Genomic DNA, 14,506 nt, shown 5'->3' on the forward strand with positions numbered 1-14,506 from the left:
TGAAAGTTATTGCAAAGAAGCTACAAGACAAGATGAAGAGTTAGAAGCTGAATGTTGCACAACTAAAGTTACTTAATTAGCCGTTTCAAAGATGATCTTGAGACATTTGTTGATCAGTGTGTCACTAATTCAAATTGCATACAACTTCTTCTTCATTTTTTGTTGTTGTTTGGTTGATGGTTGGGCAACATCACATCACAAAGTAGGTGGTCATGTATACAAGAATATAAGGATATTTTTGCTTCATGGCTAGCTTCCTTGCATCTATGGCTTAATAGTTTCAAGAGTTTCAGTATTATGCAAGTTCCCTTGCGAAGGAGGATAAGAACCGAGGTGTCATTTTTTCCCATGTAGATCAAACCGAGTTTTGATAGGGGTGGTTCTTCAAACTGCCTCAGTATCAGCTAGCACTTTGGTACATTGTATTCTCTTTTACATGATATTTTATTTAGGCTCTCTAATTGTTATAAATTATATATATAAAAAGAGAATACAGGAACTCTTGCCTAAGAACAATAATGCAATGACTATATATATGTATGTATAATGAATTACAAATCTGCAAAAACGTGAAAGTTTTTGGAATCAAGGGCAATGAGTCTAACAGCTGCAATGGCAGCAGCAAGAGACATCAAACTGAAGAAGACAACATTAAGCCAATGCCATAGTTTTTGCATAGGATTAAGCTTATTGTTCATAGCCTTGTAATACATGTGGTTGGCTAGAATGAATGTAAGAGGGAATGTGCTCACTGCACCAGTGAGACTCATGAAGTCCCCAAGAAACGGCAAGAGCGCCGAGACAAGCGTGCTAACCGCTATGTACCCTCCACGGGCCATGATCCTAAACGTCAAGTTCTTTAAAGCTAATGGGTTTCCTTTGACTCCAAACTTTGTGTCCATGTACTCATATGTTGGACTTGCAAAAATCTATAACAAAGAGTTGGGTAAGAACCGAGCAAAAGTTATAGAACTTGGAGCCAAGAAACTTACATGCAAAGAGATAACAGACTGAAGGATAGCAGAGACGTTAGCAAGGGCTTTGACCCAGAGTGGGCCATTAACACTGTTTAGCAAGTAGGTCGAGGTTGAGGATCCATAAGCCCAATATCCAATGAATGTAACAGCATACATTGGTAGAACACCAGCTGTGAACTGAAAGTATAGAGCCTTCATCATGTTTTTCACCACAGGTTGTCTCACTGTTGCCTATCATTGCAGAAAGTCCAGTGTTAATAAAAGAGATCATTCATACAACTCAACACTATACATAAGCAAACAATCACCTGAATCTCTGGAAGCATCCCTGTGTTGAATGCAAAGACCAAGTTTGCTGCTGCTCCAGTGATGGTAAAGAGTTTGCTTAGTGATGATCCTTGTATCTCGTAGTCTCTTGGAGGTGCTTTCACTCCTACAAGAAACAGATTCATCAGTAGCTGTAAAAATTCAATAGTATAAGCTAAAGGCTTGATCATTATACCGTCTCTAACTGATAGAACAATTGCTACAACTATGTAGATGAGACTGAGGATGGTTGAAACGGCAAGCCAGGTCCCAAGAGCCGATAAATGAGGAATACCAATAGCGAAAACCGCGCAAATAAGACCAGCAATGGCTATACAATGAGGCAATTTAATGACATGGTCATCCCTGAAGAGCACATAAACAGCCTGCAGGAAACAAAACACACCCCCAAAAGTAACTACCTCCGGCTCAGGACATCAAATGGGCCAAGAGAGAAGGTGTTTAACTACCTTCAAGGCAGAACCAGCTAGAATAATGAATCCACAATTAATCATGAAAAGATTTACATATTGCAATCCCCATGTAAGGTGATAAGCCTTTCTACCTGATTACAAAAAGAGATTAATCATTTCGAATGACTAAAAACTAAAAGAGTTGGTTTGGTTTCTCTTTACCGTAAATGAATCCAGCAAGGTCTCTATAACGGATGTGTCTTCTGCCACCAAACTCATGAAGCTTAGCTACGAGACTGTTTGCATAGAGAGAGATTGCAGTAGCAATGATAAGACCAACCACACCACCAATCCAACCTAAAGGAACCATTACTGTTCCTGAATATCCTAAAACATAGGCGCTGTTTATACCAGTGGTCAGAACGAACGCCACCTGAAACCATGAATCTGTACATTCCACAAAATGTGATCTCAGGTTCTTAATTATAAGACCAGAAAGAAACGGAGTTTAGCTAAGGAAAAACTTCCCAAACAAACAAATGGTTGTAAAACGTTTTTGAGAGGCAGAGAGAGATGGAACAAATCAACGAAACTTGGAACTATGACGTTTGGGTATCATCAAAGAGAACATTTTGAAGTAAGGGTCATAGTCAGAACCATCAAAGATAACATTTTTAAGAAAGTGTCGGTTGTTTAAGTCATCAAAGACAATATTTTGAAGAAAGGGTCATTGTCAAAACCATCAAAGATAACATTTTTAAGAAAGGCTCATAGTCAGAACCATCAAAGATAACATTTGAAGAAAGTGTCATTGTTTAAAGTCGTCAAAGACAAGATTTTGAAGAAAGGGTCATTGTCAAAATCATCAAAGCTAACATTTTGAAGAAAGGGTCTTGGTCAAAACTATCAAAGCCAACATTTTGATGAAAAGGGTCATCGTTTAAACCATCAAAGGCAACGTTTTTGAAGAAATGTTGAAATGGGCATTGTCAGAATCATCAAAGGCAACATTATATCAAAGAAACCATTTTTTAGCTCCTAAACGATTTGCCTTTGATTATGTCAACTCCAAATCACAGAAGCAATGTATTAAAAAATATTAAAACTGTTAAAAATTGTGCGTCAATCCCCAATAAGAATTGGATTCAGTAACAATAAAAAAAAGAAGGTGAAATTGAATTTACAAACCGCTGCTAATTTGATGAGCAGTGTCAGGGATTTCAACACCAACATGGCCACTCCCTTTGCGATTTTTAGCTTCGGTAGCAGTCATGGTTTCCACGACAAAGGGCTCTTGTCTCTCTGCAGCTAAGAGCCTCTCTTCTTCTTCTTCTCCACCTCCTTCCTCGACCACATGAAAGAATCTTGAGAAAGTCATCCTCTTCTGATATATATAGAATCCTCTTTTATTTTTATTTTTTAGCGAATTTTTCTCTCCTTCACTCAACTGTCTTTTGATTCGTTCCGCTAAAATCGAAAACAGAGTTTTTGATTGAGAAGCCAAGAATCCGGGTGGATTCGCAACTGAAAAGAAATAAAAAAAGAATTAAGAATGATCGAGAATCGAATCGGTGAAGAAAAGATGGATCCTTTTTATTGGCACTTGTTTAATTACAAAACATTTAAGTGGGTCTGGTGGTGAGAGAGCTTTTGAGAGAGAGAGTCTCACGGTCTCTCTTGTTTGTCTGAAATCTTTGTTTTTGCATGAGATCCTATAAGAATGGCCAATTTTTATAAATTATTAAAAAATAAAATATCAATATTTTTCTTTCTATATTGATATTGTGTCAGCTGATTTTTTTTAATTTTCTTAGCCATGTTTTGCTTGTTTTATTATTTTACTAATTCAATTCATCCTTTCAAGAAATCTTCCCTGACAATTTACTAAAGAAAAAAAAAAGTATTTGCACTAGTGGTTTATGGGTCTTCTTTTAGTGAGAACAAAACTATTAAATGTTCTGTAAACATACTTTTTATTATTATTTTTTTAGAATATGGATTTATCTAAATACATTAGATTTTATTTTGTTGCAGGGCTAAACAGACTTGAATTTAATTTCGGATTTCGGTATAGTTTTCTTTAAATTATTTGAATAGATTTGGCATGGAGAAAGAAACACGTTTGGTTAACTACCAAAAAAACATTGATAGTGATTTGTTTGATAGCTTAAATAAAGGTTAGACTAAAATCCGGGACAACAAAGACTGATTAATATAGAAAACAAAAAGTAATTGAAATCGACTGAGAGTTGGCGATGTATATATATTTTCGGTATTTGTTGAAAAGGATTAATGTATCTAGATCAACCGTTAACAAAAGTACTCCATAAAACATGATTGTTTAATTTTGTAATCGAATTTTGGTATGGTTTTCATCAAATTCATAGACACACAGAGTCACTGACACACACTCGAGAGCAAGTTGATTGGGGGCACAACTTCCCACAAATCTATTGGCTGAAAGTTAATGGCAGAAGGGGCACAACTTCCCACAAATCTTAAGCCATTTGGAATTGGAAGTACCAACTCAGAGTTTGTGCGAATCAACGGACTCGATAAGTCATAGTAGTTGATAGTTTATGTACGTATATAACTCATTTATTTATCTACTAGTATGAGTCTTTCTTTGGTTTGAATGTTGAGATTAGTATGAGTTATTTATGTGAACGATTAGGCCTTTGAATATCTTTATCCAGATATTAGTGCGATATAATTCTAGTAATCAATACATCTGAGCGACATGGTTTACAAAACCATATGCCTATCATTGACCATCACACAAAGCCAATTTTTTTGTAGAATAAATAAAAAGGAATTATTTGGGTGGTGAATTTCACACAAAGCTAACAGTTTCTCTCTTTTTCTGTAGTCTGTGCCTCTATGGGGTTTTAGATGAATAGTAATCTTTAATAACACTAAAAAGTTAACATTCATTTTAATGCTAAGTAAAATTAGTCGGTTTTTCTTTCAAGGTTACAAAAACCTGTATACCTAAATATGTAGTATGTAAATATTCCTCTATATCCCCAAATTTAAGCAAAAAAAAAAAGTATTCCTCTATATCATAAGTATGTTATACGATAGTTGGAAAACTTTGGGGATATACGTAATTATCAAAAAAAAAATTAGGAGTAAGTACGTATCGCTATCATAGATTCTTTGTAGTGCCTTAATAATGGATCATAAAGAGGTCTTTCTGCTGTGGACGCAATTTATTTCACGGTCAGTTCATACAAAAGGCCATATTCTTTTTATTCCTTAAGCGAACTTTGAATGGCTGTTAAAAGAAAGAGAAAAAAAAAAGAGAAAAACATATCTTGGTAGGAATATTATTTTGGTTAAAGCTTGACTAATAGTTCCATCAGAAGAATAATTGACTGATAAGATATATTTAATATCAAACCTTGTAATAAGATACTATAAGAATTTTGCATAAAAGATAATATGTATTGATGGTTTAACTCCACTGGCTCCACAGCGCGGTTCGATATGGTTAGCCAGATCCCGAACCATGATTGGTTAATCGATTTGGTTTGCAACGTAGTCGAATGCTGGATTAATAATAAATATAAACCAGGTTTGTTTTGCGTGATGCTTTTGCGGCAGTAGGAGAGTGGCACGTTAGAAACCGTAGTCACAACTCACGCATACGTTAATATTCATGGGCTTAAAGATGGCCGAACTAAGCGCGTACCACTACTGAGCCTTTTTAAACTGAGCTCATGAAGATACTGAAATTTGTAGGTGCTTCGGAAACTCGTATTTTAAAAGTTTTTAAAGTGCAACCAGTAAAGTTCTAAAACAAAGAGCTCAGAGGTTCTATCGAAAAATATAACTTGTTCATCGTGGTAATTTTTCAAATATAATAGATATTATTAAGTATTAATTTATTAGATATGATCGTCCAAATTTAAAATAACATGTATGTATAGTTAGTTATTTTATGTTTTTGAATATAGTTATTTTATATGAACGTTCAAAACTAATTATGCCCGTTTTGGTGCCTAGGCACTGGCCACTTGATATTAGAACCACTACACTACTGTCGAGCAATTTTCAAACATTTATAAACAAGAATATCTATACAGACAGTGAAACACTAGGTTACAATCTATAATGGATCTAATCTTTCCAGCAAAGATATATCGCGATCAATAAGATGCGAATAAGACCAATTTTTAAATTCATAGCCTCTAACTCTAAGAAAGAAATATGCATATAGACAACTAAGACCAGGGTGTAAACTTATACTCGGTGTCATTCCAGCATAATTACACGTACGTAGCTCAGTAGCTCACGTTGGGTAAGAGTGAGAAAGACATTTGATCCATAGACAACGCTAAAACCCAACTTTCAAAAAAAAAAATCGCTAGAGGGTAAATATGCGTGTTTTATAGAAGATTAGTGCATAGACAGTAATTAAAACACTGGTTTAAACTTAAAGTCTCATCAAATGGAAAAATGTCACATGCCTTACAGGCTACTCATAGCACATCTAAATGAGTGACACAGTCGGTAGATATATTATATGTATAACCCTAACCGTTATCACAACAACATAAAGAAAAGAAACAAATTTGAAGGCATCATTCAAGCTTAATGTCCAACAAGAAGATATTTACGGACATTCACAACAGGATTATATCTCTTTGCATCCCTGTTTTTGCTTCACATTTCCTCAAGAGTCGGTTCCAGTTTGCATCTATACGAGAAAAGAAAGATACAAATAATAACTTAATTAAACTTGAGTTCTCGTAGAAATAACCGGAAGCAAACGTAAATAGAAAAATGTAGGGGTAGAAGGAGACAATGGAATTTTCAAATCTCTGCATTTTAATAAATTACATCGTCCCTTCTTCCATATTTGTTGGTCCACCAAAATCTTTTTGCACCTAAACAACAACATCAAATTCAATGCCATTATTCTGTTTCTTTTTTTTCGATGTTTATTTAATTTGATTTCTTTACATTTGTATTTGCTCTTTTCGTCTTTTTCACAAACTAATAACCTTTTTGTATTGATGTTTCATTATTTTTTGTAAAAGATATTGATGTTTCATTATACGGGGGAGAAAAATGATTGTAGGAACTAGGAACGAAATAATAATAACGATATGCATATTGTATGTACGATATGCGTATCCATGCTTGAAGGTCAACCATGGAACCATAATGATGTTGTCCTCGATTACATTATAACCGTGACTTGTTTTTCAAATGGTTCGGGCTTTTCTTTAGAAGAAAAATAATTCCTTACTTTGAAGTTTCAGTTATTACCAAATGTTGAGTTTATTAATATGGTTCAATGTTTATTTTCGTTTTCTTTGGATTCGTCGTTTATTACATTTATTTATTTTTCAATTTGGAATTCTATTAAGTTGAGGTAAGAGTTCAAATGGTCAAAATATATGTCCTTTTTGTGAACAACTTCCATCATTATATTACATGTATTCCTCTAATCCAAGTCCTGTGTAATGAGTCTAATGACAAATTTAATGGGAACCAACGACTTCGGGACTTGGGATTTCAAACTAGTAAGCATGAATACAAAGTGGTCTCGAATGGATATAAAGTTATACCATATGGTTTGGTAAAGAGTTGATATGAAAGATGCACTAACATATATACACCAATATATATGCACTATATATAAACATACACATATATAATAGAAAGAAAAAAAAAGGTAAAGATTTCAGAAATGGCAATGGAGGTATTTTCAGGGAAATTTTTTTTTTTGAAAAAAAAAATTCAGGGAAATTTTAACCAACTAAAAGTAATGGATTCCAAGTGACGTCTTTCATAGATATATAGTAATCCTAATATATTTCATAATTAATCGATTAAGCTTTTCCCCTAAGTTGGAGATTCAATAGCAAAATTTCATTAATAAGAAAACAAAAAGAAGAGAGTTCATATATATTTGTTGGCTTGACCTCGCTTGGTCAAGAGTCTTTGAAACTTACTTGTAAGAAGAGTATACATATATATATATATATATATATATATATATATATATATATTTGTTGTTGGCTCGAGACCAAAGCGTCGGAGAATCAATAAGCCAACAAGATTTTCGTTGAAGAATCTGGTCGAAGAGGGAAGCTACCGAAGGATGAATTCAAAGGGATAGCATGATCCAAAATTAACCAATAATTTTGTTGGTATTTCTTTTGCCACTAACCAAGATAATAATCGGGAAAATTCACCTTAATTAGGATCAATGCGATCCCTTTGGATCCTTCCTCTAGTTGCTATGAAGAATTTTGTTATCTCTCTCTCTCTAGAAGTTTAAGAGCAATGTATGTTTTCTTAGATGCTTTGTTATCCTTTTATCTTTTTTATTTTCCACCTTCCTCTTGTTTGTTGTTCTATACTATCATTTTATCTATTTGCACATTTGGGTTTTCATTTTTATGTTGACTTAAGGAATAAACCAGACGTCTACGTTTCTAAATACGTATGTGGTTTAGTTAATTTTTGCTATTATAATTTATTTTATTTTGGTAAGAGGATTGATTGAGTGGCAATATCAGTTAGATTATGTGATGATTTTGCGGTAAAAAAGAAGTTCTATATTTTTGAATGAGTTAACAGTAATATTTTTAAATATTTTGTAGCAGTTTTTAAAAAGGATAACTAAGTATGATATTTGTACGAATAAAAAATATGATTTTTATAATAGATAGATTTCATGAAAACACACTAAGAGATACTTTTTAATATCACTTAAGGATTACCATCTAAAAGCACATATAAACATAAACGTAAATCTAATTAATAATGATCCTAATTGTTCTTTAACAAAAATCTTTTCGTGAGGCTATTTGTCTGTTAACATATATGATTGGAACTATTTTAGCAGATTTTAGCAAAAATCTTTTCGTCCGTTTATAATTTGTTGCTAAGGGACTTGCAAAACATAACATTTCTCATAGTTAAAGTTTACAAAAAATTTAACTATGAGAAATGTTATGTTTAAACGGACGGTGTTTTTTGGTGGTGTAGTGATGTATACCAAAAAACTCAGAGTTGGTGGAGTGAGGATTTCTTTGGCAGAAGGAAGCAACCATGCTGCAGTAAGTTACGTCTATGGTAAGTTTATAAAAATTTGGGATTGATTGTTTGAGCCTGTTACAATAAAAAAATTGGCTTTAACATTTTTACAATTCTTTTAGATTAATTTATGAAATCTTTTAGTTGATTGGATAAAATCATTAAAGAATCATTTTAACGCTTTTAACCCAAAAAAAACAATGAAACTACTAAAATGTTTAAAATTTTATATCCAAAATATGTGTTTTTGGTGAGACAAAGCAAGAGATTTACTTGAGAAATTAACTACCCAAACAAAGAATCACTTTAACGTTTTAAACCCAAAAAAATAATGAAGCTACTAAAATCTTCAAAATTTTATATCCAAAAATATATGCTTTTGGTGAAACAAAGTAAGAGATTTACTTGAGAAATTAACTACCAAAACAAAGCACACTATCCCCCCCCTCCCCCGGTGGGTGACACTATTTATTATTTTGTCTTTATTGAACTTTTGTTGGCTTATTTTAATAATGCAAAGAGAAGTGTGGTCCATCAATGTTCCCCTTCTCAAGTGGCACCAAACCCTTCGTATAGACTCTTCAAATATGATTCGAGTGGTGCATGCCATTGATTCACAACAAAACGTCAAATGGTGTTTTATTTTTGCAGCTGTTGTATGATACTTCGAAACTTAAATTATTCTCTCGTTATGATAGTTGCAATCATATGCCCAGATTCAGATCAAAGATATGGTTATATGCTTGATGCTCCTAAAAAAAATTAATATATTAAGAAAATTAAGACAGCTCAGACAGAAGCATTAGATATAACACAGTCTTTTTGTTTGAATATAATTTCACATTCATTCAAAAGAAAAATTAATATATTCATTGATCCAATGCATCCCTATAGTCTGTATATACATGCTCTCATTACAATGTAGGCATCATTTACATACACTGAGAGTTGTTATTGATACGTTAGAAGTTGCACTAGACATGTCAACAATTAACTGGCAAATAGATATCACATGACTGTCGTTTTTCTCTCCAAACTTTTACACTCAAACCAATCGGGAATCTCTGTTTTCTTGATTTTTTTTTGACAAGCTAGTAACAAAAGGTTCAAGATTGTGTATTATCATGAATGCTACAAAATTTATCCAATCGAACTCATTATTCATTCACATCATATATTTAATATTCTAGTGGTATTCGATATCATGCCACCGAACGAGTTTGCATCTTCCATGTCTTTCACTAAAGGCTTCAAAATTAAGGATGTTCCATGAAGAAGACAAGACAAATCATAGTATACGGTTCATGTGCTACTTTGAACATCTTGTGTTTATGAATGTGCGTTGCAGAAAAGTGGAGGACTACAATCATTTTAGTCATTATAAATGAATATTTTAAAACTGAAAGAAGACCATAGAAGATTATGTGGTAAGCTCTACGAAATAAATAAACAACTTAATCAATTGAAAGGTTTCTTATAATTTAGTCACGGTCGGAGGTGATCTTTCGTGTATAATGTGCTCGTAGACACAGACATGCAGATAAGGCATGCAAATTGGTAGGGTAAAATGGGCATGCGTGGTCTGTCGATATGTATAACTGAAAATGAGATGAGATACGAATAAGAATCAAAAACAAAAGTGAGTCATGTGGAAATATGTTAGTGTGGAGGACATACTTATAATTGTCTGCTCTTCATAGGACAAAAACTCCAGTTTCACTATACTGCTCTTGTCGCTCACTACCTCTATTTCCACCTTAAGAAGATACCACATCACGTATAGTTCAACTTTTTATTTACGTCGGTATTCAAGTCTTTTCCGACGTATGAACAAACTCCACTCCTTCACTGGCTTGAAAAACATACGTATGTCAAGTAATATGTGATAAACTCATTATTCCTTATATTTGTGGTCCACAAGATTTTTGAATTTTCTCAATGTTAATGGTTTTATAGATCTGTTACCTAACAACAAAAATGTGACCTTGAAATTGATAAAAGTAATTTGCTGGTTTTACGACATGGCTGAGTCAGCTTGTCCTTTGGACTAATTAAGCCGCCAGGTTAATGTTCAAAGCTTAGTATGGTTCACAAGCAGCTCAGATCATTTCTATAATTTTTATTGACACTAGCTTGTCACACGTTTCTATAATTTATTACACAATCCAAAAAACTCATTATCTCTTGTCTCTTTGGGTTTCATTCACTTACAAACTAAATAAAACTATTTTGCTAAACCACTTTTATAAGTGATGACTGAATACAAGACTCATCACATTTTTCTTATACCTAGTATACTAGTAGTTTTTATTTCCGCTAACCCTAGCCAACTATCCAAATGAAGATATTTGGGAGACATTTTCAAATCTCATCCAGTAATATATTTTCTAAATATACTTTTAAAATCTAGGAAGCTTTTTTTTTGTTGAATTAATATAATTTTTTTTCTCATTGAGTATCTCTTCTCTAAAGTGAATATTATGATTCTCAGCAATCTTCACATGACATCCAACAAATCCCTATCTCATATCTCGAGTTCAGCACTCCAAACTCCAATTTGGATCTCGTTGCAGTACTTCTTCAAACTCTCCCTTTTTAAAATTGTGTGATTCCCAAGCAGTTGTAAGAATCAATCAACCAATACACACACAAACAAACACAGTATACGACTCCAGCAAGCAATGCACACCCATTATGCATTGTCTGAAAACAAGAAGAGATGGAGGAGTTAGAGAGAACAATACAAAAAAAAAATCTAAAAATCCAAAACACTTTCCAATTATCCCAGAAATCTAGTCATAGTAGACCGAGTGACAAACAAAAGCAAATACCCCTATTACCAATCAATCTCCCATAAATTTATTATCCTCTTACTCGGGGACACATACAAAGGTTTCCTTACCTCAAATGGTTATTATACTACCAAAATGGTTTGAATAGTTTATCAAAAAAAAAAAAAATGGTTTGAATAACCAAATCAGAATAACCAACAAAAACCTAACTTTTTTATGTAAAAACTTACCACTTTTAGATCAAATATATATGTTGTAGAATTGTTTGCACAAGTTAAAATAAAAAATAGAGTCTGTTAGAGCAACTTTATCAATGATATCTAATCACAAGATTCTCAAAAAGTTACGGAATATATAAACATAAAAAATAGTTAGATTGGATATCTCAAAACGATGGAAACTCAACCCAATATATTTCAATTGATTAACTGATGTACTCTAATATATCCTGCGGTTACTTCGTAAAAATTTAAAGGGGAGGGTGAAAAAAGTTATTAGCGAGAAGGGTAAGACCGTCAATTCCAATGACGAAAAACGAACCCCACTCAGTCACCTTTGCTGTTAGGCAGGGACACCTTCTTCTTTTTTTTTTTTTGAAATTTCAATTTTCATTTTCCTACGAACAAAACAAAAAAATAAAATTCTGTTTAGCTTCCGATGAACTCCGAAACCGTTAACCAGACGCCGCCGACGACTCCATCCACGCCTTTCTATGACTCCTCGGAGGACGCAATCAACGCCGCAGTTGACTTCGAGCTCGCGGCGGTACGAGAAGTAGGAGGCGACTCAAACGGCAGCAACGGCGGCGGAGGAAGGAGCAAAGCGAAAGGACCTTGGTCGACGGAGCAGGACGCGGTGCTGACGAGGCTCGTGAACAAGCTGGGGCCGAGGAACTGGACTCTGATAGCTCGCGGAATCCCAGGCCGGTCTGGGAAATCGTGCCGGTTAAGGTGGTGCAATCAGCTCGATCCTTGCCTCAAACGCAAACCGTTCACTGGTAAGCTATAAACTCTTCTCCTCGACTCGATCATCTCTTGATTCCAGATTCCGGTTAACGTGGTGCAATCGTGCCGGTTTAGGTTTTGAGCTATATAGCCTTATCTAAATTGATTGTATCTTGAGTATTGTTGAATCAGATTGATTTAGGGCATTTATTCCACTCTATATTCCACTCTATTATATATAGTAACTCTATTATAGACTGAACCACTAGAACAAATCCAACTCTATAATAGAGTCTATTATATATAGTAACTCTATTATAGAGTGAATCACTGGAGCAAATCCAACTCTATAATAGAGTTATTCTATTTTAGAGTGAAATATAGAGTAAATTTTAGTGTTGCATTGTAGATGGTCTAACAAAATCTAATTTACACACAAAAACCTTTTTTTTAATATATTTTTTCTTTGAATACCACAATTTTTTTTTGCTTTAATTCAAGGAAATGGAATAAATAAAAGTTGAGAAAAATCTTATAAAAAAGGTTTTTATTTTATATTTCGTCTAAGGTCATTAATTTTTTTTTAAGACGGCACTGCTTGGATCAAACTGTTGATGCTATGATTCTCTAATGATTTAACTATCTGATTGATTGAAGATGAGGAGGAGAATCTGTTAATGTCAGCACACGCGGTTCATGGAAACAAATGGTCTGTGATTGCAAAGCTCTTACCCGGTAGAACAGACAACGCCATCAAGAACCACTGGAACTCTGCGCTTAAGCGTAAACACGCTGATCTCTGGAACAATCATCACTCCATCTCTAATACCGTGAATGCATCATCGTCCCGCAAAGAAGAAACCAATCATCACCCTCCCTCGGTATCAACTGATGTTAAAATGGAGGATGTAGCAAGCAAGCCTCGGGAAGGGAAGCCTGGTGTTTATCGCCCCGTGGCGAGACTCGGTGCTTTCAGTGTCTACAGGCCTGGATACATGAACCAGCGTGTAGATCCGTGCGAGGGACCTTTGGTTCAAGCAGCGAGACCCGGCTCGTTGGGTGGTCAGTTTCTTCAGTCTCTTTGTTATCAAACTAACGTCCCTTCGAGGTGCGGTCACGGTTGCTGTAACCAACAACCAGAGAAGAGACTGTCGTCGTCGGTGCTGGGACCGGAGTTTGTGGATTATGAGGAGCCTTCTTCTGTGGGTTTAGACCAAGAGTTGGTTTCTATTGCAACCGATCTGAACAATATTGCGTGGATAAGGAGTGGACTTAACAATAGCTACGCAAGAGAAGTGGGACAGAGGTTGAATGCTGATAGTCGTTTTCATTTTGAACATGCTCGAGCTCGAGGGAAGTTTACTGGGATGGTGAACAATGGTATGCCAAGTCAGATGCTGAGGCAAGATTTAAGGGCTTTAATCTAACTTTTAGAGAAAAAACCATTTCGTTTTATATATTTTCTCTCTTGTATCTGATCGTAGAATATCGAAATTTTACTAAGCAAACTTCGCGCGATGCAGTGTTAGTGTTATATTTTGATGACAAAGTGCGTGATTTCGATGTTCCTTTCCAGACATTTGAGTCAGTTCTCCTTGCAATTGAATTGGGTTTCTATATGGGGGAAAAGGAAGAGCCTGTGGTTTTGACTTGTTGACTGTTTTTTTACGAGTCATAACGGGTCGAAACCCAGCCCAAGTATGGAGGGAGTTTGGACATTCGAAAGCCCACGTAGAAGGGCCTCGTCATTTATAACTTAATTTGAATCAAAGGTATTCGCAACTTGAAAAATTCAGATTTTTGTTTGTAACTTAATATTCAGATTTATTAAGGTGTATATATTCACTTTTTTGACAAAGAAGGTGTAAATATTCACTTAACTGAACAGAAATACAATCGTACATTAATTTATTAAAACAAGTATGTGTAGATAAAATAATAGGGACAACAGTTTATATTTTGTATGGCTAAAAACGTATATACTTAAATTTTTCTAATAAAAAAAAGAAAAACTAAAA

The 14,506-nt window shown here is 34.3% G+C and overlaps 2 protein-coding genes across 2 annotated transcripts; one reads left to right on the forward strand and one right to left on the reverse strand.

The window, feature by feature from the left end:
* Positions 1–502: 502 nt before the first annotated feature.
* Positions 503–3,365, reverse strand: LOC103867003 (proline transporter 1). Its single transcript, XM_009145027.3, has 7 exons — positions 2,885–3,365; positions 1,919–2,143; positions 1,754–1,848; positions 1,480–1,669; positions 1,286–1,410; positions 993–1,208; positions 503–929 (listed from the first exon to the last, which is right to left on the reverse strand). Exons 1-7 carry the CDS (start codon positions 3,072–3,074, stop codon positions 552–554), a joined length of 1,419 nt encoding a protein of 472 aa, XP_009143275.2. The 5' UTR covers positions 3,075–3,365; the 3' UTR covers positions 503–551.
* Positions 3,366–3,653: 288 nt separating this feature from the next.
* On the forward strand, positions 3,654–14,104 carry LOC103867004 (transcription factor MYB25). Its single transcript, XM_009145028.3, has 2 exons — positions 3,654–12,541; positions 13,146–14,104. The coding sequence occupies exons 1-2, from the start codon at positions 12,202–12,204 to the stop codon at positions 13,913–13,915; spliced, it is 1,110 nt and encodes a 369-aa protein (XP_009143276.1). The 5' UTR covers positions 3,654–12,201; the 3' UTR covers positions 13,916–14,104.
* The last annotated feature ends 402 nt before the right edge of the window (positions 14,105–14,506 follow it).

This window comes from Brassica rapa, chromosome A05 (genome assembly GCF_000309985.2).
Source record: "Brassica rapa cultivar Chiifu-401-42 chromosome A05, CAAS_Brap_v3.01, whole genome shotgun sequence".
Lineage (NCBI taxonomy): Eukaryota > Viridiplantae > Streptophyta > Magnoliopsida > Brassicales > Brassicaceae > Brassica > Brassica rapa.